The sequence below is a fragment of the Calonectris borealis genome, chromosome 27 (genome assembly GCF_964195595.1).
Source record: "Calonectris borealis chromosome 27, bCalBor7.hap1.2, whole genome shotgun sequence".
NCBI classification, from domain to species: domain Eukaryota; kingdom Metazoa; phylum Chordata; class Aves; order Procellariiformes; family Procellariidae; genus Calonectris; species Calonectris borealis.
Genome location: NC_134338.1, coordinates 4,814,621 through 4,837,935, shown reverse-complemented (window position 1 = coordinate 4,837,935; position 23,315 = coordinate 4,814,621). Strand labels below are relative to the sequence as shown.

General features: G+C 50.9%; 1 protein-coding gene across 2 annotated transcripts in view; it reads left to right on the top strand.

Annotated features, from left to right (window-relative positions):
* ZMAT4 (zinc finger matrin-type 4) overlaps positions 1 to 23,315 on the top strand; it is a 71,262-nt gene that overhangs the window by 2,958 nt on the left and 44,989 nt on the right. For both annotated transcript variants that reach the window (XM_075174945.1, XM_075174944.1), the window contains exon 2: positions 16,371 to 16,472. In XM_075174945.1, coding sequence (XP_075031046.1) covers positions 16,371 to 16,472 — 102 coding nt within the window. The remainder of the gene's footprint in view (positions 1 to 16,370; positions 16,473 to 23,315) is intronic.

Here is a 23,315-nt window from a genome sequence, read left to right as displayed (position 1 = left end):
TGGTTTGAGAGATCAGAACTGGGCCAATTTCTAGGCCAAAACAGGGCCGCTGGTGTTCCCAAGGGTGGATTTGGGCACGGAAACAGATGAAGGTCAAAGCTCCCACCTCCCTCCATTGCACAGGTGCCGTCCTCCCCTGAACGCGGAGGGAGTCGTCTCCCTGACGGCTGCCGGACAGGTAGCAGGACATATGGAAGCTTTATTATTCCTTACAGAGTGTGAAAAACAGCCCTTGCTGAAGAGTACCGGAGTTGCGTAGTGCAGACGGGGCTGCCCCCAGGAATAGCAGCAGCTTCAGGAAATGAGGGGGAAGGCTTTCCTCCACACCATGCCATCTTCTCCTCCGCAGAGAGCGTTTACTGTGTTTGCATCCACTAAAGGAAGGTTGGACAGAGCCAGGCTTTGCTGTATCGGTTTTGCAGCTGTGACCTTCAGGCAGCTTGTGGATGAGAGGCACTGGCATAATGGGACGGTGCAGCTTTGTCCCTTCGATTCAGTTCTTGTGCAATTTCTTGGGCACTTTGTTGGCACTACGCTCAATGTCCCCTGCCCTCCTGGGAAGGACGTGCCAAACACTCCTTTCCAGACTTGCTGGGGTGCCGGAGAGGTGAGCCCAGACAGCGTGCAGGTCGTGGGGCACCCGTGCCACCTTAGGCTGCTGGAGACTCCTCATGCCCTGGCCAGGATGCAGCAGAGACTGATGCCCAAAGGGCATCCTACTCCTTTCTGCAGCATACTTCAGCAATTTGGTTAAGTGGGTGCTTATCTATAGGCATGTACGTGGGTAAGTTTAAAAAGTCAAGAGGAATTAAATATATACGTTTCTGGGCTTGGCTTTTGTGGGAGCTGTGTGTAGGAAAACAGGGGTTTCCAGGGTCACTCATGCTCCGCTGTCTGCTCGTGCCTGCTCAGCGTGGCTCTTGCACGAGAGCATTTGGGTCTTTGCGTTTCTGCTCACCTTGCAACAGACACAGGCGGCGATTTCTGTTCTCCCTGCCTTTGCACCCCGTTCTGCTGACAGCTGCATTTCTCCTCAGCTCGGAGGTGTGAACGCTTCTACCTGCCACCACCTTCTGCTCCTGCAGAGCAGGGAGATGGCATTTTGCAGGGGATTGGGGGGGAGCCATGCCATTCACTTCTTCATTTATTAATTGGAAAGAAATAAAGTTGCAGAGAGATCAGATTTTGAGAAAGACCCAGAGTTCCAAAATGCTCCCAGAGGATAGATCCCTAATTGCTCTCTAATTGCATTAGAGTTTAATTTGTTGTTGTTTTTACTGTAATGTTCCCATTTTTCTCGACAGTTTGCTTTGTTCCATTAACTAGAAATGGCTGGAGATGAATATTCTCAATATTAAAACTTGCCTGTTGTGCAATGCTTGACAGCTTTTAGACCTTTAATGTGCTGGCAGGGGATGCCGGTGGCTTAGCCTGCGTTGGCTGTCAGACTCTCCATGCAAGGGAATTCATGCGTGCAGCACAGCATTTGTCCCATGACAGCATTTTGCCCGTATGTGCCAGGTTTGGTCCTGGGAGTTTTTGCAAGACTTTGCAGGTCTGGTGATACCGAGTCAAGGGTCTGTTGGCCTGTGAGTATGGTAGGGTCGGTCCCCCCAGGCTGTTAGTGCAGGTGCCTGTGTGTCTGCAGGGTCCTGGGCAGACGGGGTGCTTGTGGGGTGCTGCCCTCGTGCCGAGCAGAGGATGGGGGACGCGGCAGGAGGGAGAGGGCTTGTGCCGGTTGCGAGGGGCTTGCTCTTGAGCTGGGCATCGCTTTCAGAGGGAGGTGGTGGCCGCAGGTGGGCGGCGAGGGCTGCCGTGGGGGAGCGCCGTGTCCCACCTGGGGGTGTGCTTTGGCTCCAGCCCCGTCGCCCCTTGGCATCTACGGGATGAGAGGGGAATTGGAAGGTGAGTGGTGGTTGCTGTCCTCCTTCCAGGACACGACAAAAAGCCGAGCTCGCCCCAGAGTGGCTCACGAGCAGCAGCACTTCAAAGGGCTGTTTTAATCCATTTCTCCAGAGCAGGTCTGGAAATGCAACCGGGAAGCTTCAAAAAGGGCTTTCGGGAGCTTCATTTGGAAAGCAATAGGGGAGAAGAATATCGCTCCTCTTAATTCCAAAGCAGAAATACATTTATTTTGTTTTGTTAAAGGAGAAATGGGGTAGAAGATGTCGTTAAGCTTGGACCTGCTTCTTGCCAATACATGTTTGTTGATGAAACAAATCCTCAAGGTGAGAGAGTATAAATAAACCTTTTCAGTATGTCAGCCTCTGCACTTTAGGCCCTGGAGGTGTCACCTTCTCCCCCTTTGACCTACTTGTTTATATATCATGTGCGTATTACTTCTGTGTGTATCACACAGGGTACCTGAACATGACCCTGGCTGCCCATGAGCTGGGGGTGATGGAGCTGCACGCCTGACTCTCAAAAAGCGATATCAATGCTAGGAGACCCAGGGAACGGCACTGTGAACTTAAAACTGCTCCTAAATTTGATCCAGCCACTTAAAAACAGTGGGTGGACTTGGTGGCAAAGTGAGACATTGGTATTTAAAGCTGTCTTGAAGGACGCAGCCACAGATGTGACACCCAGCGGCTAGCTGTGAATGAGGCATGCACTGGTTTCAAAATTACATAAAGTGGGAAAAGCTCTGAGCGCTGGATCTGCAGCACCCAGAGTGGCTTGTCAGAAGCCCCAGGAACAGGATGGAATTGAACACCCACTGCTTTTGAAGCCGTAAATTAATCAGTTAAACCCCCCGTTGTATGGGATGCTGTGCAAGCTCCTCTATTGTTTGAAACATAATAAGCACATGTGAGCTGATGGTATTAGGAGAGAGGCAGCCACTTGAGTGGCCGCTGTGCTCCGCTAAGGTGTTCGGGCTGGCATGGCGTGGGTGCAGCACGGCCAACCCGAGCCCCGGGATTTGATCCAGATCGCAGTGTGGAGACGCTGCCCGTCGCACCCGTGCCTTGAAGTGCTCTGGAGCCTGTGGACGTGCCCGCGCGCTTGCTGAACAGGTGGGAGGCTGGAATGACTAGTGGGATTTTTCCTTCTCACTGTGCAAAAAATAAGTTGAAATGTTGGTGTGCACACGCACTCCCCGGCGCGTCGGTCGGCCGAGCAGGCTCCGCGGTGGGGTCTCGCAGCAGCAGGGTGCCCGCAGAGCCGGCACGGGTCTGCCCAGCCCGGGCTCCTCCCGCGGCCACGCCGGGTGCGTGGGAGGGGGCGGCCGGAGCCACGCTGGGATGACGCCAGACCGCGCACGGTGCTCGCGAGTGGCGGTTGTGTTCCCGCCGTCGGAGCTGGGCTGAACCCTGGGAGCGTTTCACCTGCTCTCAGCTGTAACTGTGCATCACGGGACACTGGTGCTTTCCACATCCACGCTTGCCTCCTCTTTGAGCTTTACAGAGTCTTGGCTTCAGTGACGGCACGTGGCAGAGAGCGCCAGAGTTTAGCTTGACTTAAAATGAAAACTAATTAATCAATTTTGTGTTCTCCACCCTATGATGATGAAAGCATCAAGATGATAACTGTGATCCAACTGCTCATTTGAATATATTGAGCGATTATACAAGTTTATGACAATATTATTTCCTGCCACCAGAGATGCTTCACGATACTACTAATTGTAGCAATAATTAATCTGTCTAATTTTCAAGCACGCAACTGTAGTTCACAGGAGTCTGGCAGGGACGGGAGCCATGCAGAGTGTGAGGACCTGTTATTTTCTCTCTTTAATTGTCAGACTTTTTGACTGTGGTTTCTGCGTGCCGTGCTGACGTGAAACGCCGGCTGCGGCCCCCGCGCTCTGCGCTGCTGCCCTCCCTCGCTCCCAGGGGTGCTGGTTCCTCATGGCGAGGGCTGGGGCTCACGGGGGTCCCCCACGTGCGGGACAGGGTAGTGCTGGGACGGGCCGTGAAGACAGAGGGACGCGAGGAGCTGCTTTGCAGCATGTGGCTCCGAAAGCGGGCAAGAAATGACGTTGCAAAGCAGGAGGGAGCTGAGTTCTCGGTGCCATCTATAGTTACCTTCGCTAATTCATAGTTATGAAACTCTTCAGGAGTTTCACAGCCTCTTTCTGCAATGCAGGCTGTTTCAGGCTTTTTCAAATTACCAAGTCTGTTACGGTTTCAGAGCGAGCTCTGTTGCTGTTTGTGCTGAGGAGGTCATGGGGCTGTTTCACATCATCTCTGCCAGTTGACACAGATAGTGGTGAACCCCGTTACATTCAGTCTTCTCAGGAGTAAGTCATGCTGTAACGAGTGTTTCTTTCTCATCTGGCTCTGATGTGCCAGGTGATGCTTTACTTTGGGAATTTGGTGTTACCCGATGAATGCTTTCCTGTTTCTAGAAATCCTGTACCGCCAGGTCTTGACCTCGTTGTTTCAGGTAGGTGGTATAACTGAGACATCTCTTCAGTCTGCTTTTTTGGAGAAGTCTGCACCTTTTTAGAAGTTTTGAATCTGTGTGCACATGATGCAAAGGTATTTCCCCCCCCCACCAAAGCACAGAGTTTTTTTGGTTTTGCAGAATATACAAAAAGCATTTTTCAGCCTTTTTTCCTCTCTAGCCAGAGAGGAAGGCTGATGGCCATGACTGAAGGATAACTTACAAACCCCACTCTGAAAACTGATGTTGTATGAAACACATTTACTTGTTTTAATGCCTTTTTGTTGCTTCTGGTACCACAGGGGATGCCTAATAAATACTGTAGGAATAGGAGTCCCCAGACTATGCAGAGAGAGGGAGACCTTCCCAAATCCTGGAGTCAGAGCTGATCTCCGAAAGGAGCAGTCACTGCCCAGCCTGGAGCGTGCCCAACTCCGGCCGTTCTGCAACGGCAGTTTAATTTCTCACTGACGGAAATAGAATAGTTTGCACTTCTGGAGACCCTTTCACACGCAGAGCTGGTGTTCCACAGTGGGCATCGATGAACCGTTTCTCATTGCTCATCTGTTGTTAAGGGAGAGAATAGTGTTGTGGTTTTCTTCCAGAGGGGAAAACGAAGCATGAATTATCCGAGTGGCTTCCTGAAATGCACCCGCATACAAGGCAGGTCTGACATAAATCTTACAGTCCAGCATGCTTCTGCTCTGTGTGGATGAGCATGGGAGATGGTCCTGCTTCTTAGAGGAACAGAAATGCAAACAAAAGAAGGGTTGTGTTTTTTTCTTTTTTAAAATCATGGATGGGCAAAGAAAAAGAAAAAACTGTAGGAGGGATGTAAATGTTTTATGTTTTACTTAAGATAAAGCTCCTTGTTGTTTGCTGTTGCACACAAAGCTGATTGACAGATTACATGATAATGTGAAGAAGTTTAATGAAATCTGCTGATACTCTTTAGAGGATGTGGAATTTGGATATGCAATTAAATTAGGCCAGGGTTTAGCTGTGCCATGCTAACTAGGGGACTTAGATACAAACCATTTGCATTCCCGGTGTCTTGTTTCTAAATCATTTCATTGATTACAAAAAGCTCTGCTATAGCAGGGGAGCTGTAGCTGAAGGGAACAGAGTCCATCAATCATTACAAGTAGGGAGGGTTCTTGGCCAATGCTGCTTGGCTGCCTCAGGGAGACCTGGACTCCTATAAATCCCCACCGGGTGGCATTTGGTGAGGCAGCTCTGGCTGGCAAATATCGGATGTGTTGCGGACGAGAGGGGAGAGGAGCTCAGCCCACCCGCGGGATGACAGCGAGGATAACCAGGGGCATCTCTGCTTCTGCTGTCGCTAACTTTGTTAACCTTTGCTGAGCAGGGAGCTTTTAGTGCTGTGGGCGAGCAAGCAGTGACGTTAAACTGATTTGGGGTTAGTGGTTTTAAGGCTGAAGCTGGTTCTGGTAAGAAGTCCTTTAACTTGGCCAGCCAGACCGGCGTGCAGACTTCTATCAAGGAATCCGGTATTAAAATAATCCCCTATCAGCGATGGACAGATTTGTTCTCTGAAGGCTTCTTCTAAGCTCATTGCCACCTTACACGGCTTTGCCTCTTCGGTTTCTGCGCTGAAGCTGATGGGGAATGACAAGCCCTGATTATGCAAAGTACCAGAGGCTACGAGCTGCAGGCACGGGATTCAGCTTGACTCACTTCCTACTGTTTTGTACGTTATTAGGGAGCCACAGGAAAAAGTAGGTCCTGCTTATCCAAAAATAAACGTGGCGTCCTGATTGTAATTGCAGAGAAAGGCTGCGCGGGAGCCGTTCTCCGGCTTCTCCCCCCGCCTCGGCTCCTGCTGCGGCACAGCCCTGGCACCGACCTGCAGGGCAGGGACAGGGGCAGGGCGGCAGCAACCCCCCGACTTTCAGGGTGCCTGCAGTCTGGCAGTGCAGACCGCGCTCCGGGGAGGCTCGGAGACTATTTATGCCTCTTTTTGTGAGAAACCACCGTTTCCATAGCAACCACGAGCATCACATGGTAACCCTGGCTCTGCAGCATGCGAGCCCGCAAGGCACCTCGCCGCACCCCGCACTCCTGGCCCCGCGACGCCCCGCGGGGTCCCTGGGGGAGTGCAGGGTCCTGGGGAGGCTGGGGCAGCTGGGTGCTGGGGGCACCGCGAGAGCTGCCAAGATGCAGCCCCGGGCGGCAGGGAGAAGCACGGAGGGGCAGTGGTGGGAGATTTAAAAGGGGAGGCGAGCCGGGGGGAAAGGAGCGGGCACCAGAGCTGGTGCCAGGCTGTGTGGGACCAGGCTTCCTCCCCGGGGGGGACTTGGCCAGGGCTTGGTTGAGGGGAATCTGTTTCTGCAGGAGGTGCCAGCGGCAGAGATGTCCCAGGCCAGGGTACCTGGTTTCTTGCCATGCCAGCTCCCTGCTCGTCCCAGCAGAAGCGAGTCCCTCCCCTCTGCCGTCTGACTACATTAAGCCCTCCATCTCAGAGTGCAGCCTCTGCCGAAGCCTGCGCGGGTCTGGTTTAACCCCTTCTTTCAGGAGCGTTTCTGGGCTGTCCCTGCTGCTAAGGGGCCGAGCTGTGCCACCCGGCCACACTGGAGTGAGTGCCAGAGCCCTGTCCTTGAAGTGTGCAGGGTGCAGAATTGATGCCCTGAGGCACGAAATGTGATTGCTCTTTGTTCATTTCCCACAAACTTTGTTAAAGCCGTCACAATGCATCAATCTCCTTTTTAAAATAAATTTTTATTCAAGTCAGCCCATGTTTGCAATTAAATCCTGCCATACGATGTAGTGTGAATAATTAGAACAATTCATGTGTATAACCGGATACACATATTTGTAGGGAAGGGATGGTGCCACTCTCAAAATTGCAATGTAGCTCCCTTTAAACTTGGCAGCATCCTTCCTCCGTCACCCCCTGAGGCAATTTGTGGCACGGAGAGCTTGCTCTCTGCTGCACGCGCAGGTCTTTCCTTTGCTCTCTAAATCTCTGTGCCTGTAATTTCTTCGGCTCGCCCTTTGTTCCCACCTCAGACAGGCTGTAGGTCAAAAAGGCACGGGCTGGATTTGACTGCCACACATAAGCTTGCATCTCCGCCGTTTGCTCCCGTGCCAAGCGCCTGCCGTGCCGTGGCGTGGTGCTGCTCAGGGGATGCAGAGCCCCGCGCACCCCCAGCCTTGGCTTTGCTGCTTTTCTGCCTGGAAGCTATCATCCGCGCCTTGTGGCTTCCCTCTGGCCAGAGGGCACTGATTTTCCTGACACGTTCATCAGTTTTTTTATTGCTTGGTTCCGCTATTTATAAACGGTGGCACCTGTGATGGGGTGAGGAGGTGGCAGCATCTGGCAGCTCCCCCCGCTCACGAGTCTCAGGGGAGTTCAGCGAGACATCCCTGGCGAGATCCTGCTCCTGTGGCTGAATCCCGTGCAGAGGAGTGTGCAAACGGTCCCTCTTCCCGTGGGCCTGCTCTCGTGGTCCCGTGGGGCGTTTCTCGCCCTCTGCGGGGAGCAGGGCAGTGCTCTCCCAGCGCGGGGCGAGGAGCACCGGTGCAGGTGCTCTCCCCCCACAGCGTGGGAGCTGCGAGGCTCCTTTCAAAAACATCATCTCCATCCATTGAGAAGACACTGTTGCTGTCTTAAGTGTCCCTTTCCTAGTCCTGGCAAACATCACAAAGTAGGTCCCTGCAAAGGAGCAATTTGGCTGCTTACACTGGGGGAAGTTGTGCGAAGTTGGGCATTTTGGGTGCTCAGGTTGAGACTCTCGTCTGCACTGAGGCTCCGTCTCCTCTGTGTTGCTCTCCACAGCCTCTCCTCTGTGTTTTGACACATGCAGCAGACACGTGCAGGGTTCCTCCTGCTCCCCAGCTCATAGCACACACAATCTTGTTCTGATTTTCAAGGCTCCAATAAAGCGTGTCAAAATGCATCAAAGGCTGAATGCAGAAGTGAAGCAAATTGCCTCTGGAGAGGATTTTAGGAATGGAGGGAGTAGGGAGATGGCAGATAAACCCCAAACAAGAATTGCAGGGAAGGCAAAGCCTGGCAGAGATGGCAGATGTGCAGCACAGCTGGAGGGACACTGAGCATCTTTAGTTTGGCAGGAGAACAGGAAAAACTGAAAATAGCATGCATGTCTTCCAAGGATGGGGCTCGTAGCAAGCTCCTTGCGGGTAGATACCTCACCAGCGTCACCTCTGGGACACAGGATTACCCGGGCTCCGTCACCTCACTCGCTGGCAAGGGCCCTGTCCCACCCCGCAGGGGCTGCAGAGGAGAGCAGGTGAATTCGGGTGCTGGTGCAGGCGGAGGGTACAGATCCCATGGCTGCGAAATCGGCCTCTTGCAGCAGGCTCAGGGCGGGCTGCATAGCGTCCCGTCGTCACTGTGGGACAGGGCATCCCGTCCTGTCTGCCGCTCGATGTTTTCCCTGGGGAAAGCTGGCAGCGCCGTGCTGCTCTGGTGAGCTGCCCCATCCCCTGCCCTTTCTCTCGGTAGCCGGCGGTGCTCTCTGCGCCGGGAGCCTGTGGTGGTCTCCAGCACCCAGAGCACTCCTCTCAAGACGATAAAAGCAGAAGGAGAATTGAACTCGTGGAACAGACTCAACCATCCATCATGCTGATAGTGCTGGGAAATAAGGCACTTGAAAAGGCAGTATTTTGCATTTCTTCAAATGCCTTGTAAGTGCAGTGACAGAGTTGCTGAAAGCACATTAATTATTAGCAAACACTTTTTTTCTTTTTATTGCAAGACAAATTAAACAACAGAAGAAAACAGGAAGTGTTACACGAGATGTTAATCCATGGGAGAGTGACAGCAGCAAAAGCCACAAATAATTCATAACGTGAAAATCAGGACATTTAATTTTTGGCTTGTTTGCATTTGGCATTCATGCACATGCTCAGTTGCCACTTCTTTAGTGCTCCAATACGGAGGTTTTGGAAGCTGTTAATTCTGGGAAAGGTGATTAAGGCTCTTGAGAGTAAATTGGATAAGGGACCACAATTTTTTTCTTTCCTCTTGACTGGAAGAAACCAAGTTGCTGAATTCAGGGCTTTATCACATCATGTTCCTTGTCCTTGGTTGTGCAATAGGACAAATGAACCTGTGCAGAAATTCCTGGTGCATCACCACAAGCAGGTGATCGAACGGGCACCTCGGTGGCAAGGCTCAGGACAAGGCGTTCGAATCCCCGCACAGGGCAGCCCTGGCGCAGGGTGAAGGACGCTGGCGTCTGCCCAACGCCACGGGTGGGCCAGACCGAGGGGCTGATGTACCCCAAGGTCTCTGATACCCCTTGGTTAAACGATGGTGCAAAGACAGCTTTCTTGTGTCAGCTGATGATCTCGGTGTGGCTGCTCTGGGTCCATGCCCACGTGGGACCGTGGTCGTTGCAGGCAGGGAAGCGGGCTCGAGCTGTCTCGGGGAGAGCAGCCCTGTGCAGAGGGTAGCTTGGGGGATGCTCCCCTAAACCTGGTAGCAGTGTTTGGGGGTGGGCTGGGGCAGAAATTTGGCACTGAGAAGCAGTGATTTTAAAAAAAAATTCAAAAAAGTTCAATCAGAAAGGCAGAAATGTAGCTGGAAGCAACGAGTGGGAGGCATGGCCAGCGGGACGGTGGGAAGCAGTTTCCCTCCTGCACGTGCCGGCACTTTCGGCGGAGCGCGGCGCGGCAGTGCCCGGAGCGGGGCAGGCGGGCTCGCCTCTCCCACTGGCGTCTGGACGTGTCGCATAGGTCACTGCCACCTCCTTCTCGGAGTCTTGGGTCTGCGGGGCCCCGGCTGGGTGAGGAAGAGGCTGGGTGTGCGGGTCTGCGGTCGCAGCGGCCGAGTCAGCAGCTTCTGGGACGTCTGCCTGTAGCTTTTATCCTTGTACCTGAGGCACGTGTTGTAAAGTTTAGACAGCAGTTACCCAGGGACTTGGTTCTGATCTCCGATTTAGATCCTTCTTTTGCTGTCTCTATTTAACATGTCCCCTCTTGAGCCGTTCCCTAAGTGCCGTGGGATCTGCGGGTGCTTGCGAGCAGCGCAGGAGGAGCGTTTGGAAAAGCTGCAAGCCGTCTGCTTCTGACAACAGGCTGGTTAGGTGAGGGATGGTGCCGCATTTTTCAAACTCCCTACCCTGAAATGACGTGAAGTCCTCTGCAGCTTCTCAGGGTTTTCATGGTTTTCTGCTTATTGTTTTCGAAATATAGAAGTAATTGACAGTGAAAAATACCAAGGGTAGCCTGTGAAATGATATAAAAGGCAAAACTTGAAATTAGAAAAGCTGTGTCTTGTTCATGTTTGTCATGTACCCTGGAACTTTTGCTACCAGTCGTGAATTTTCCGTTATTAAAAGAACTTCTTTTCCTATTCACTGAGCTCATTGCTCAATAAAAGGGGGAGATAAACTTGATAACGGGGGGTATACAACAATAAAAATAGAAGCGGCTTGCAGAGGGAAGATTGCCGGAAAGGAGATTACAACAGCATTTATCAGCAACATGATGGGAAGTACTTGCTAGCAGTGACTGCAGATAGTGAGGACCCCGAGGGCTGTCACAACACCAAAGGGCTGCTGCAACTCACACCCATCCAGCTGGCACTGCAGACCGAAATGAGGTCCTGTAGCCGTTTTACTGGCCTGACTGGGTCTGGATTGCAAAAGCATTTATTGCAGGGGCACTTCCATCGCTCTCCTTTGTGACAGGTACACATTTAGCACGTGTCCATGTCCAGTGGGATTCAGCTGGTGCAAAGCATATCCTTAAAAAGGAATTTGGCTTTGAATACATCTCTGATGTCAATATGTGGATTGCTGTCCTCTAAAATTTAATGCAACTTAGTTAGCATCTTCCTAGCAGTTGCCAAAAACTGGAGTCAGCCCCATCAAATGGATTTTCATTAAGCTGTTATAGTCACTGAAACTGCTGAGAAGAATCGTAGCCATATGGCACAAGGTATTTAAAATGAAGTCTCTTATGACACAGTTTGCCATTCCTGGGGATGCTGAGCTGACATGTGCAGAGGTTACTGATCTGGAGCGGGGAGGGGGGATGCCGACACTGGGGTGCCAGCACAAGAGGCAATAGCAAACTCCACTGGAAGAGGACAAAGCGGTCAGTATTTGTGTTGGAAGCCCCACCTGAGGAGGAGGAGACCAAGGGTTTTAGATATTTAGACCTTGGTGTGCAGACCAAGGGCTTCTGCTCAACTGAACGGTTTGAGTCCAGCTGGCAAGGCTGCAAATCGCACATTAATTCTTCAACTCTCAGCAAGAAAAGCCTCTGAGAACGTGCAAGGAACATGTCCCTCCTTGCTCAGCATCTGCGGTTCTCCTCGAGCGTCTCGGAGGCATGCGGTGCTTTGCAGCCATGACATGCTGAAGGCTGGTGCCGGAGAAGAGCCCCCCCTTCCACTCTGCTTTTTGACAAAGACGGGCTGCGTAGTGAGGATCAGCCAAAGGCTAGCCAATTCTAGGAGCTGTTAGGCACTTGCAGGCAGGGAGAGTCAGAGTGGAATTAAGCGATTAGAAATATATAAATATTAATTGCTTATGAACTCCCTTTATGACACTTGCAGGCGGAAGAAGTTAATAAATCACTGCTAGGATTGACCCCATAATGCAAAGTATATCTGAGACAAGACAAAAGGGGGAGAAAAAAGGGAGATTTTCTGGAGCAGGAAAAAGCACTGTTTTTAGGTCAGGTACCCACACGAGAAAGCTGTTTTCTTCTTCCCAGGGTTTCATGTCTGGAGTCTGCCTCTTGCTGCAGAGGGGAGCCCTTGCAGTTATGCACAGATGCCATCAGCAGGCCACCTGCATTTGCCTCGCTGCGGTTACAGCATCTCGGTACCAGTCCTTTTGTAGGAAGCAGACAGGTCCCTCGTTTGGTTCGTGCATTGTAACAGGGTCTCTGCACAGATCCCCAGGGAAATACCAGCCCTGGACCTTTCCTATGGTCTGCAGGCAAGACCAGCCGGGGGCACCCTGGGGCCGGTGGCAGTGAGAGAGCCTGCTTTAAAACACATGGCGTGGAGATACGTGTTCACACATTCACTTCACTGCATGTTACCTTGACATCCTTTTGATGCACTACTCTAGCATGTTATCTTAGAAAGGAGAACAGAAGAGTACAGAAAAAATATATTTTAAGAAAAGCAAAGGAACCGGCTAACAGCCACCAAACATAAAAGCTTTATTCAGAGCCAGCAGGTTGCACCAGCCGAGTTTAAAGTGTCAGTCCTCAGGAAGGGGCTCTGGGAAGTGAGGCTGTATGGGGGCTCTCCAGCAGCAGAGAGACAATTAGAAGGCTACTGAGAAGGGGAAGAGACTTCTGCTCTTCGACTGCATTTATGTGGGACAGGTAAAAGTCTGTTTTCTCAAGTCAATAGGTGGTACTTGAGTTTAAACTTGTTCTCAGGCTGTCTGGGTTTTACTGGCAGCTTCACAAGGGTGATTTGTGTAAATGGGTGCTGATAATGGATTGCTTGTGTGGAAATCTTCCTTGCTAAGGTGAATCTATTATTTTTGTCAAACCCTTTTAATAAATTTTGCCCAAAGCAGTTATTGTTACCAGAGCTTTCTAACTATTTTAAGTAGCCAAGCTTACATATGCTTGAATCCTCTCTACAGTGTAGCCTAATATATTCATGCAAAAGCATGAAGGAGGCTTTGCTTCCATTTATTCTCCTGTTCCCCCTAATCCCCATCCCTCACTCCTCTGCCTTGCTGTCCTTTTCATCACTATTAAAAAGCAATGCATGCAAAAACAAGTAGTGAGACTCTCTGCCAGGATCCCAAGTATGAGGGGGACACTGGGTTATGTTTCTGCTCCCTGACAAGGGGACTCTGCCATCCTGCAAGCTTCAGTGATCCTGGGCTTGCTGCGCTTCCCAGGGGCACGGAGAGCTTTCGGGGAACCATGATCTCCTGCGGCATCGCTGCGCACTTGTGCGTCCAGTGCTTGAAGCCAAGCAAAAAGACCTGGTCCCCGAACGGCAGCGGGGGGAGAAGGGTCGCCCCGTCCTCCTGCCAGCGGTTCAGTGAGTGCGGCAGCTCAGAGGCAGCAGTGGGACCCGAGGAGCTGCTGGAGGAGGGCGAAGCAACCTGGTGCCTGGCTGCGGAGAGCGGGGCGAAGGCAGGCACGAGCTGCTCCTTGCCAAGATGCTCAAGTGACGGCCGGGCAGAGCAGCGCGGTCCCACCGGTGTGGAGGATGCACCCGGTTCTGGGAGCGGGGCGGGAGAACTGGAGCGAAGCAGCTGCTGGCCCAAGCCACAGCTACGGGGTTTGCTGCGCGGGTGAGGGAAGGGACGCGGCCAGAGACAGCTCTTCCTTCGGGAGACGTGCTGGGCACCGGGCACGTGTGGCTGAATGCTGGTCCCGTGTGGGTCGGGCCAGACCGTGTGCGGTGGCGGGAGAAGGCAGTTGCCGTGAAAATGAGCCTGAGCGGAAGCGAGTGAGGGACTGGGTCGGCGCTTGGTGGGACCCTGCGGGCGCTGGCGTTCCGCTCGGTGCCGCTTGTGCTCCCGAGTCGGAGCAGAGTCGTTGCCGGGTGCCAGCGCTGGCCAGGAGCTGCCCCTGACCTCAGCCAAGGGCCCGTGGCCGCCCCGAGCGGGGCAGCGCAGAGCTCGGGCGCTGCGGCCGAAGGGGACGAGCTGTGTTGGGGTGAGGGTTTACGGTTTGTTAACGCTCTGCTTCCCGTGGCCTTGTACAGCAGGGTGGGAGCCGCTGGTTCTCGGGTCACCTGCAGGGCCGGCACACTGGGGATGCTCCTGCCGCGTGCAGTCTGTAACTGTGCTCTTGATGCATTACTTGAGGGTCTGCCATTCCAGAGAGACTTCATTAGGTAACTTGAATAGTAATACATGAATCATGCTGCAAAACATTCACATTGTCAGCATAATAACTGTATTCACCTGTTGCGATGCATTACATCCTTGTGTGGTAACAATGGCATATAAAACCTAACAGGCAATATTGAGGCTAACAAATCCTATACCTGTATCAGAAGTTACTGCTTAGAGAAAAGACATTAAATCCTGTTCCTGGATAAGGCTGTTTAGCTCCTGTTGCTATAAAGGGGGGACAGGCAGCTCCATTCGTATGCACATATGTTAGAGGCAGAATGGACTTGGGATCTGTTATCAGAGCATGAAGGGCTAAGCTAATACTGAGCAGCTTTTGATTTACTCTGATTTTTGCAATGAGAGTTTATATTGTGAGCATTGTAGACTGCATGCACATGAGGGCAATATTACCTGCCTCGGTCTTGGTTGCTGGATTGAGGTTTAATGAGATTCTTTGGTTTGTCTTGTGTCAGTCTGTTGTATTTAAGTGAGATTTTTTCCCTCTGCTTTATTTTGCCTTTGATGCAATTTTGCAACACTTCTTGTACTCCTAAAAGGGTCTTTTGGTGTCTTTGAAAGTTCCTCAATGCAGTGTTTCTCTAGACAGAGTAAATGAAGATTAAACCTAGCAAGAGAAATAGCAAGAGAAAACAAGCAAGTGTCTTTGCAGAGTCAGAGAGCAGGGGCACCAGCAGAGGAGCTCCGAGAGTTGTGTCTTTTGTCTGGTAGACCACGAACACTCGAATAAGCCTTTTCCTGGAGCTGGGGGCAAGTCGGTCTCTCCAGGCTGGGAGCCTCTGGTGTCAACTTGTTTTTATAAAACGTGCAGGGATCTTAATACTTGTGAGACTGCAGTACGTTTGGGGGTCGGTGCAACCCCCTCCAGCTCAGCGGCTCGTGCTGCGGGCTGGCGGGCAGGCGTGCGCAGAAAGCCTCATTCCCCGCGCCCAAGGGGAATGGCCCAGGGCGGCGTCCGGGGGTCCTGGGACGTCCCCAGCCCCGAGGCGGAGCGAGCGCTGCCCCGAGCTCCGCTGCACAGCCCGGCAATGGCAGGTCTTTCTCCACTTGGTCTCGTAACTTGTTCATTTCCTTGTTGTTTTTCTTCCCAATCGGTGGAATAAACTCTATAAAACCTGTATTATCAGTCTTCATTATGCCCAGGTTTGTCATGATTGTGAATTAATAGAGTTTATCTTGGCATTAGTCAGAAGGCATTGGCCTCTATTTCGCTCTTGAATTGCACTGGGGTTTTTTGTTTTTAAATATCTTGCCTGTGAAGCTACTTCTGGTGTTTCTGGCTCTGCCTGGGTTCAGTCTTTTATAAGGCTCAACTTCCTGATATGCACCTTGGTTATCAGTTCAGAGTTGGATACCTGTAATGGCTTGCGTAACGAGGAAGGTGTGAACAGAGAGGTAGAGTATTCCTGTGAACCAGATCACTCAACGAGCTGTTTTTGTAAGTGGAAGTGTCCTTGTTGGAAGCTGTGGGGAATGCACAAATATTTAAACAGCTGCTTGAGAACAGCACAGCCCAGTAAATCACCCAAGCCATTTCCTTCCATGTCTGAATTGAGAAATATAGCAGAGCAGCCTTTCAGCTTGAACACACCTTCCTCCAGGTTGTAATGATGTTTGCATTCTATAGAAAACTCTTTATCAGCTCTTTCATATCGTATAACAAATGGTTAAGCGTGTTTCGAGCCATGAGGGATATATGCTATAGCTGGTTATGTACATGGTATTTCTAGATATGAAAGGAAATGGAGAAGAAGAGCCATTTACAACTGTAGCTCACACGTGAAGTATGACTGCAGAGCAGCACAGGAATCTCTGCCATGGCCGAGGGCGTTCAGCGGGTCGGTGCTCCTTGGGCGCAGCGGGGAGGTGGGGCCGGGGGGTCTCCAGCAGCGCGCGGGGGCTGTGGCAGGCGAGGACCGAACGCTCGGCGCAGGCTGTTGTGCCTAAACCCGGGGACTGCGAACTGTAGATGTTGGGGATGTGATGGGGGCCGTACGTGTTTCGCATTTGCAGGTTTATAAAGTTGGTGACTCAAGCGTTTCTTTGCCCGTGTCTCCGTAGGGACCTTCATCAAACATGTCCTGTTCTGCCTGCCTTTTGTAACCGATGCTGTTTGTTGTCTCTTCTCTCTGCCGTGAACAGATGAAATCGTCCGACATTGACCAGGAATTATTCACTGAAAGTTACTGCAAAGTGTGCAGCGCTCAGCTAATATCCGAGTCCCAGCGCGTGGCCCATTACGAGGTAGGATGCTCTTGGGTAACTCTGCTCTGTCGGTTTGTAACTCCTCCGTCGCTGCCTCTTCCAGCTGTGTGTTTTACAGGGTGGCATCGGCTGCTGCGTTCCCAGCAAGTAGCTACACCAGCATTTAAAGTTCCTCTCTGAAAAGTCAGGATTCAAAAGACTATTTTTACTGGTGTTGTCTTCTTCTGTAAATGATGTCACTGCAACGTTGTCTGCTGCATGTCTGGTTTTTTCTTCTGTCTAAATTTGCAAAGTCAGGCTGCAATTTGAACAAGACTGAAAGCTAGTTTTTAAAGAAACATAGTTAGCAAGGAGATCAATTAAGAGTTCAGCAGAACGGACTCAAGTTTTTATATTAAATGTGCTGCACTGTGCTTTGCTGAGTAGGAATCACTGATTGTGCAGAGAATAGATTAGTATTTGTGAATGTATTTAAGCACTTAAGAGGTAGGCAAGCAATAAACAATTAGAAAGGATATATTATTAGAGACATGTCAGAACAGCAATTAACAGCACTGCATATCTTCAAAACAAAATTAAATAAATTCCTGTTAAACAAGGGAAATTACTGAGGGATATGCTGCTGTGAAATCCTTCAAGAAAGGAAACCCACTGCCTGTCCGTGTCTTGGCACCTGCTCCCTGGGCCATGGGAAGCGAGCAGTTCTGCAGCAGCGTGGTGTAAATCCTCCTCGTGGTGAGGGGCTGTCTCGGCGTTAACCCGACAGGAGAACAGAAACTTTCTCATTCATGTTCAGATGAAGGGAAGGGTGCAGGATCACTTTGTGTGATGGTTGTGCACGAGGGATTAGAGTGCAGGCGGTCACCCTTTGCATGGTATTAATGGCGCAGGGGGCAGGGGACTGGCTGTGCCGTCAGTGCCGCGCGGAGGAAGGACCTTGATACGGTCCAGTGTCTCCTGGAGGACTCCAGGAGAAGAAGCAGTGCATGTGGAGAGCCTGGGCCTGAGGGACTTCTGCACTCACGAGGGCTGCGTGGCTTAGCTGCATTTTGCCGCTGCTTTTGAATACACTACGACTATCAGTGTCTGCAGTATTTCAACAAAATCGGAACCTGTGCTGAGAGGCCTGGAAGGTGAAGTTTCCCCAGGCTTTTGCTCTGATTCGAGCAATGGATGTACAGGGAGACATTTGTCTCAGTGTGGCCAGTGGAGACATACAAGAAGCTTAATTAATTAATTAATTAATGCTGTGCTGCATTAATAAACAATGCGAACAATAATGCGCATTTACTTGTAAGGCACTTTACATGTCTGTTTTGGTGAATTTCTTAAGACATCTCCTGTAAACGCTCCTCTGGCTGCTCTCGGTGTGCAGCAGAGATCCCTGGCAGCCGCTGTGAAGTCTAAGTCTAAGGCTGCAGTTGTAGAGACACCTTCCAGGTCTTGATAATGGGCGATGCGGATGCCAAATTTTGTCTAGAGGAGGCAGCAGCATTGCTGCAGAAACAGGAGTAGCGACTGGTGAGCAATGGGGTGCTCAGCCAATCTCTTTTCTTCTGCGCCTGTAATTGTAGGTATGAGCTGAATCATTAATTCATAGCAGATGTTTTTGAAATGTGGAAAACAAAACGGTTTTCTGTTGTGTATTTCTAGTGCGAGGTGTTGTGCTCATTTGTCATCCCCTGCGAAATCCCAGCAGATGCTGTAGACGTTCGGCACAATAATGTCGTTACCTAACTGTGCCTGCTGGGTTGCGTAACGCAAAGCAGAGGGATGGAGCGAGCCGGGCGGGGGGACTGGCCCAGCCCCGGCCGGGGTCTCCTCTGGTGGCCCCAGAGGCTGGAGGTGCCCCTGCCCCGCAGCGGTGCCGCGCTTTGCTGTGGCGCCGGGGAGGCTCGGCGCTTTGAGCGTCTGCTCTGGTCACCGCTCTGGAGCGTAGCACGGGTTCTTCTTGGAGCCTGGTCCCAAGAAACCTGCAGACACAGTGAGAGGGCTGAAAGTCTGCCCCGAGGTTTTACGGGGAGGGTGGTGCTGGGTGGCAGGCGTGCCCGCGAGGCGCTCGCGCTGGGTGCAGCAGAGCTGTACCCCGGGTGTTTTCCCCCACGCAGCTGATGCACGAAACCTTTGGGCTGCCGATAGCTCGGTGCAGCATCGAGCCTTGCGGGGGAGGTTCCTGAGTCCATGTGCTCTGACTGCAAATGTGAACAGAAAACTGCTCTGCAGCGCTCCCGGCTCCTTCCCGATGCGAGCTGGATGGGGCTTCGAGAGACCTGAGCAAATAGCTTGTAGTGAGTCACTTGTTGGGTGAACTTGGCCTCTTTTTCTAGTCGGACATTGGACAAGCAACATGCGATTTCCCCATGTGTGTTAATCATGGAAAATTATTGGAGAATAATTTCTGCAAATAATTCTTGCTCTGACGCTGTCATAAGGAGTTTGGTCTGAGCATATGCCCTGCGAAGGGAGAAGGCTGTTCTTTCTGCCAGGCACCTGCTCATAAGGTGTTTCTCTTCCCTGGCCAGACGAGCAGAGCAAGTCTGTGGTCAGAATATTCACTTGTGTAACATCAGGATTTGCAACATGACTGTTCTTGTACAAAACTCTGGTGTTGAGCGTACCTGAGCTCCATCCTGCCCAAGGCTCCCAAGCCTTGCTGCAAGCCAATTAGTTCATAGCAGGAATGTAAAATTCACTGTTTCTTCCTAATCAAAAAGTAGCTGGTCACAATTTTCACACTTCTTTTTCTTTTTTTTTTCTTTTTTTTTTTTGTTCTGTCTTTTAAAAAGCGCTCTTATGGTCAAAACTGATTCTTTTCATAGGGAAAATACCAACTTCAGAAGACTAAATTTTCTGCAGATTTTCATTTAATCTTTTAAAGTTGCTTTGTTTCAGCTTTTTGATTGAAAAAAATACTGTCAATATCAAAGCACACAGTAAAACCACAATGTAAATGAACTTTTTGCAAAGAGCAAAACTTTTCATTTTGAATGGACTTGAACTTCATGGGGAAAAGTGAAACACTGCAAAATGGAAATTCCATAGTGATGTGGTGCATGCAGCTTAATCAGAATAGTTAGCACTTCTGCCCAGCTCAGTGTGCTCACGGGTGTCAGGCGAGCGGCGTGGGGAGACTTCCTGCGCAGCCTGGATCCCCCCGTGCTGCTGAGCATTTGTTTCCTTCGGTTTTCTGAAGGAGGACCAGATGATGGGGAGCACTGCCCACCGGCACTGGTGCACCTCGGCGCGCTGCTGGGGCTCTGCCTTCACCGAGGAGCAGGGTGAAGGGGTGTGCGGAGCAAGCCGGGCAGTGCGCTGAACACAGCAAGCCTCACGCTCGGAGCTGGTGATGGTACCTGCAGAAGACCGGACTGGAAACCAGCAATATCAAGCTCCCGGACTGTGCTGGTAATGCATCTTCCTCTGTGGCTTGGTTTGTTTTGGTCAGCAGTGCCCTTACCCTTACTGAGCCAGGGTTTAGAGAGAAAGGGAATTTATCTGCTGCCTCTCTAGCGCAGCCGAGTAAGATCTGCAGCCTTTGTGCCAGGCACTGAAATCTTGGCTCCTTTGTGCATGCAAAATAAGACATTTCTCTGTAAGAAAATAGAGGGAAACAGCGTATGAAAGGGGGATGTTTTTATCTTGCCAAACAGGAATAGTCAGTTCCAATCGCTGTCTCGTTTCCTTCTCCAAATCATCAACCAATAACTCTTCTTTTCTTCTGCGCTACTTTGCCAGGAATAAAAAATAATCTGATGTCAGTCGTGCAATATTAAGCGGTATTATTTCCAAGGGCAAGTGTAGTGGAAAAATGACAAAAGAATCAGAGTATTTGCAGCATATTTTTGCTTCCACTCGACATACAGCAAAATACTGCTCTTATTTTATGTGCTTTGTGCAGCTGTGTCTATGGCTTTGTCTGATGTGTCGTCTGCACCTTTGCTGTCCTTTCCATCCCTGTGAAACTGCCAGGTACTGCTCTCTTGTCCAGGATTCACCTCGGGGCAGAGCTGATCTGAGTAGCTGGCCTTGGGCTATTGACCCGTAATGAAGTTGCAGGTGCCCAAATGAGGAAATGCCTTACAAGCTCTCTGCATACTGTGATGCTGAGTATCACAGGAGGTTGCTTTAAAGATATCGGTTAGCTTCCATGCAGTGGTAAGTAAGAGATGAGACGGATCTTACTGTTGTCGTCAATGCCCAAAAGATCATGCATTTAAATATTTTAATTCTTCAAGCAAATTAATATCTTAATTTGTCCCCTGAAGTATCAGAAAACTCCCTTCCCATTTCTGCTACTGGAATAAAACATCCAAATGTGGATGTCTGATAAAATCCCTGCTAGGTAATAGCTTGCTGTGCTGCCGTGATGTGCCAAGCACTCCTCATGTGCATTGGCTCTCCCTTTTCCCCATGGGAGGAACAAAGATGAAGCGAGATGAGTGATTAGATAAAGAATCGCAAAAAAGGGCAGAAGGATGCAATACACTCCAGGCGAGTGCTGGCCGTGCCAGGCAGGTGGTGGCCAAACCTGCGGTGCTGTCTGGTGGAGGGAGGGTATTTCAAGCCTCCTCTTGCTCGCCTGCCTGCTGTCAGGTGTGGGGGGACAACTGGCAGACCCCTTCCAGGCAGGGCGCTTGATCAGCGCGAGGTTGGACCAGCCTCCTGATGCTCTTTAATTGGCGTCGGCGTCGGCCGGCCCCTGCGGCGCACGTGGAGCAGAGGGATGCTGGGCTGTGCCACCGCAGCTCCTTCCTCGGCCACCTCCTGCCGGTGCCGTGGGTGGCGGGGAGGGTGGGGAGCGCAGCGAGGGGCACGTCTGCCGGCGCCCTCCGCCCGGGCACCTTCTGCGCCGGCCCCAGAGACGGGGAGCGTCTCGCAGACATCGACCTTTTTGCTCTGCTTTGATGGCACAGACAGTGTGTGTCTTTCAAGCACAGGTTTGAAATGAAAGGCTTGATTTTTTTGTTTTTAAATGACGTCTGTGGGTGGGAAGACCAGAAGGCAGCTACCCAGCGTCTGCACCTTCGCGAAGAGCACATTTTGGGGAGTCGGGAGAGCCTGTCAGAAGGCTGGGATTCAGAGCGCATGGTTTGTGCTACAGCAGCTCCATCTCGCATCAGGCTCCTGTGACTTTTATCCACAAAACATCACTATTCAAATGCATTCACCCCTCAAAGGTATTGCAAATAAATAGCTGAGGCTGCTGCCCTGTGATCAGAAGCTCTTGCAGTTGTGTGGCCTCTTTATCAGCTGCTTGATAGGCTCAGCAAGGGCTGCTGCCCTCTGCGAGGGGAAGAGTGTAGGAGGAATCGGAGAGGGTCAGGGAGCACCAGTGATTTGGGAAGTGGCCGGTGCCACAGAGCTTGCTAAACAGGAGGAGAAGAAGAATAAAATGTACTGTACTTGCTGCAATGCGATTGAAAGTCTGTGTCTCAGAGACGAGTTTTTCCTTCTCTGTATTTCTGCATCCCACCTTCCTCTGGAGTGGGAAGCCTCTTTGCTGCTGGATACTCTCTAGATCATCCGTAATTCAGCACTTTTTTCCAGCTCTGTCTTTGAGAGAGGTTGTATCAGTCCCTTTGGTGAGCTGCTCCGTAAATTTAGAATGCCAAGCTTTCTTAGCTCCAAGTCCTCATCTCTATATAGAAGTGTTCACAGCCATTAGGAAGATGTTACCATTTATTTTCAAGTTTCTCCTTGAAAATCCTGCAGGAAAATTACCAAATATGCAAAGTTGCTCTCAGATTCCACCCTGAGCTGCATATTCATCACCACATTTGCTCCTTAGGCTGCCATAACACTTTTCTCCATTGTAATCTTTATTGCTTCAGGTGTTCAGATGGTACTTTGCTTTTTCATTTAAAATGAAGAAATACGCCAGGTCTGTAGGAAGAGAAGCCCAGGAAGGTGTCATGCGAACGTTGGCTCACCTTGTGAGATGAAGAAATGATGCTTAAGTGCTTGTGGTGGGGCCTGAGAGGCAGGGGGAGGGCAGAGGCAAAGTGTATTAAAATTCAAATGCAGGGGAAACTGGGGAGAACAAATAAAGTGCTGTGCCCTTTGGCTCGTCTCCGGAGCCAAGTGCTCTCTGGAATTTCTCACCCTGTCTCCGGAGTGAAGCAGGCGAGCGGTATTGACAGCCTCATCAATACTCCTTGTCTGCGTGGGGCTGGAGCGGTGCTCGGGTTAATCTGCTTCCAGTTGGGCTGTCCGTCTCTGGGAAACTGCATAAAATGATGGCTTGTCTGAAGGAATAATAAACATTGTTTACTATTGGCACATTAGTGCCTTAAGGATCAAGATGGGTGTGCTCAGAAAGGCAATCCTGTGTCTGAAATATTAATGCAGTGGAAGAGCATATACTCTATTTAACAAAATAAATGCTGCATTAGAACACAAGGAGCTGGAACATTCTGTGTCTGGTGCCAGCTCCCTGCACGAGATGCTGCAGGCATTTCCAGGATGGAGGAGCAGAAAGGACGCACTTCAGCTGGAAATAAAGACTGCGCAGGGCTCTCGTGTGTCAGGGAGGCTGCTGGTGTTAGTTGGGTATTATCGAAGGGAATGCTAATGTTTGCTAGCAATGCCCTCTCTCGCATGTTCTGCCATTGCTGCTACTTACCTGCCAAGTTTTGGCTTGCTTTATTGAGAGTAATCTGTAAATACTTTGGAGGATGGAGGAGGAGGAGGGGACGTCCTACCTGTTGTTTCTATGTCCTTCCCCAGAACTGCTGAGAATCTGCTCTGCCGTGGTATACGCGTGCTGTATAGTTTTTAGTGGCTGCTCAAACATTACTCTTATTCTGCAGATTGTGCTGGTGTTTGGTAGGAGAACCTTGGCCTGGGGAGAAAAAAAAGTCAGGCTAAAGAAAGCTTTCTTGT